The sequence below is a fragment of the Notolepis coatsorum genome, assembly GCF_963971535.1.
Source record: "Notolepis coatsorum genome assembly, chromosome: 2".
Lineage (NCBI taxonomy): Eukaryota > Metazoa > Chordata > Actinopteri > Aulopiformes > Paralepididae > Notolepis > Notolepis coatsorum.
In genome coordinates, this window is record NC_140166.1 from 128,288,009 (window position 1) to 128,291,148 (window position 3,140).

A 3,140-nucleotide genomic window follows, 5' to 3' on the forward strand; every position below is an offset into this window, starting at 1 on the left:
TATGCTCAACATTTTTACATAAAAGATATTGAGATATCAGATATAGTGTACAATAATAAACTCAGTGATGTGTTGCAGCACAGGCCAACTTTGGGAATCATTTAATGTAATAGTTAACGGTACACACCAACATTATGAGAAATGGGTATTATTATTGACCCAGACTTAAATGTTAACACTCCCATCAAGTCAATTACAACATCAGGCTATTATCATTTTAAAAATATAGCTAGAATTAGAAGTTACTAGTCCAATACCTAGAAAAACTAATCAACACGTTCATTTCCAGTAGGATAAACGACTTCAAAATATTGTTACTTGTGTATATATCACTCAATGGTTAAGGCCAAAATATATTTCTGACTTGCTTCGATCCTATACGCTCTATACTTCTTAGGCCATCAGGGACTGGTCTGCAAAATTGTCCTAGGATTAAAAACAAAGCATGACAAAGCAGCATTGAGTTATTCTGCTGCATATAGTTGGAATAAACTTCCAGAATATCAAAGATTTGTGTATGAAATGTGCTACAGTATATAAATTAACTTGCCTTGCCTTGAGGCAATTCTAGTAATGAATCACCTAATGCTAGCATCTCAACGGTGATTGGCTGTCCACTGACCAATGAGGAGGGCTGGAGAACAGGTCAACCCTCCAGACTGTGGATATAAACCAGGGATCCAGGTGAGGTTCTCTCATCAACAGGATCATCCAGCAACCATGATGTCTCTTGTCTTCATTCTGCTCATCGGAGCTGCTTGTAAGCATGCCTTCCTTGTATTGTTTAGCTAGCCATTCACTGTTTAGTGCTTTATGTAGCGCTACCAGAGCATCAGGCTTAAAGGGAAGGTTTGAGATTTGAAGGTCTTTCTTATTAATTACTAACCAATAGTTTTTATTTGTATAGATCTTTTTATCATCAAAGAAATTGACAGAGAGTCACCACATTGAAAGAGCATTAAATACTCTCTGGAGTAGGAGAAGTAGCAGAGCTTTTAATTATTTTCAATAGTGTCTACATAGAATCAAGCTGCTGCATAGAGCTTGACTTGGGCCAGAAAGTTCAAGACAGACCCAAATCAACTCTGATCATAACTGAACATGATATTTGGATCTATTTATGTCTGAAACTGACCAAAAATATCTTCCCCACCTCCTCTTTAAATTATATTTATTTTACAAAGATATTCTTCTACCAGACCTTACCAAAACCAGAGTAATTACTGTAAGTGAGAGATTTAGCATGACCCAACGCAAACCCCTTGTGGGTTTGGACAAAATCATATAAACACAACTCTTCTGTGACAAATGTAAATCCTTCTAACATTGCTTTGCTCTTTATGGGGGGGGGGAGGACATATGAGGGAGACTGTGAGGAGAAGAAAACAGATTAACCAACGATGTCCCCCACATGAGAACTACCCACATCCCTGAACATGAAAGATGTTTGTAGGTAGATAATAACGAATGTAATGATTACTTCCCTGGATGTGTTTTCAGTCGCCACGGAGGACGACAAGATCGTCGGAGGGTATGAGTGCACGCCTCACTCCCAGGCCCATCAGGTGTCTCTGAACTCTGGCTACCACTTCTGTGGTGGTTCTCTGGTCAACGAGAACTGGGTTGTGTCTGCTGCTCACTGCTACAAGTCGTAAGTACCTTATAACTAATGTACCGAGTATTGAACAGAAAATCATATATTTATTCAATAATCATCTGCATTTTTATCCACCCATTGTCTCCCTTCATCAGCCGTGTGGAGGTGCGTATGGGCGAGCACCACATCAGGCGTACCGAGGGCACCGAGCAGTTCATCTCCTCTGCCCGTGTCATCCGCCACCCCAACTACAGCTCCTACAACATCAACAATGACATCATGCTCATCAAACTGAGCAAGCCTGCCACCCTCAATGAGTTTGTGAAGCCTGTGGCTCTGCCCACCAGCTGTGCCCCTGCTGGCACCATGTGCTTAGTCTCTGGCTGGGGCAACACCATGAGCTCCAGTGAGTAGCAACACCAACGTTGGGAACTGACAGATTTGCTAAATGTTCACCAGTGTATTTCCTCAGTAGTATTCAATGTCCCCTCTCCACTCTGTTTCATCAGTGGATGACGGCGACAAGCTGCAGTGCCTGAACATCCCCATCCTGTCTCATGAGGACTGTGACAACTCCTACCCTGGCCAGATCACCAACGCCATGTTCTGCGCTGGATACTTGGAGGGAGGCAAGGACTCTTGCCAGGTATGTACAGTAATTATATAACATTATATCAGTTGTACAACATCCACCATCCATTGTTATGGTGTTATATTCAGCATGTTGAACTTTATTAAACTCTTGTAAGAATCCCGTCCATCTCCTTCCTCCTTTCCCCTTCTCTCAGGGTGACTCCGGTGGCCCCGTTGTGTGCGATGGTGAGCTGCAGGGTGTTGTGTCCTGGGGCTACGGATGTGCCGAGAGGGACTACCCTGGTGTCTACGCCAAGGTAGGAATCATCATACTGTGTTGTATTTACTTATTTGATTTGAGATAACATTCCCCTCATTACATTCACTAACTCTGCTATTCCCCTTCAGGTCTGCCTCTTCAACGACTGGCTGGAGAGCACCATGGCCAGCTACTAAATGATCCCATTGGATTTCCTGTTCAATCACACAATTTAACATCATGTGTTGTTCATGTTTCCTCTTTTGTGCTGGTTATGCCTTGCCAAATAAAGCACTTGAAGTATTTAATTTGAGTCTATTCTATCTTTTTTTTCTTTCTTAAAGGTCAACATTGGCCTATATACTCACAGGTGCCATTTCATTTCAATTCACCACAGCATGCCATTTCCAGCTGTGGTGAATTGTGAACCTTCACAAGGTTTTAAAGTTATTAACTTGGCAGATATACTGGAAGGCCTGCTGAAGTGGTGAAACTGGCAGCCAAACACAGTATATCTATAAGGGAAATGCATTTTAAACATTGGTGTGATATATAAACTAATATCAAGGTAAGAATGACATGGAACCCACCATCAAAAATGGTGCTGTTTTCCTTTAATTACAGGTGGTCAAGTGGCCTGTCAATACGCTACCCCTCTGCTTGACTACAGATAACAAGACATATGCTGTCATGGCCGGTTATGTCTTTTGT

General features: G+C 41.9%; 1 protein-coding gene across 1 annotated transcript; it reads left to right on the top strand.

Moving 5' to 3' along the window:
- Positions 1-624: 624 nt before the first annotated feature.
- LOC311247238 (trypsin-1-like) lies at positions 625-2,626 on the top strand (the record flags this gene model as incomplete). Its single annotated transcript, XM_084337579.1, has 6 exons — positions 625-760; positions 1,501-1,651; positions 1,753-2,003; positions 2,107-2,243; positions 2,386-2,487; positions 2,579-2,626. 6 exons carry the CDS (start codon positions 625-627, stop codon positions 2,624-2,626), a joined length of 825 nt encoding a protein of 274 aa, XP_084193705.1.
- Positions 2,627-3,140: the final 514 nt, after the last annotated feature.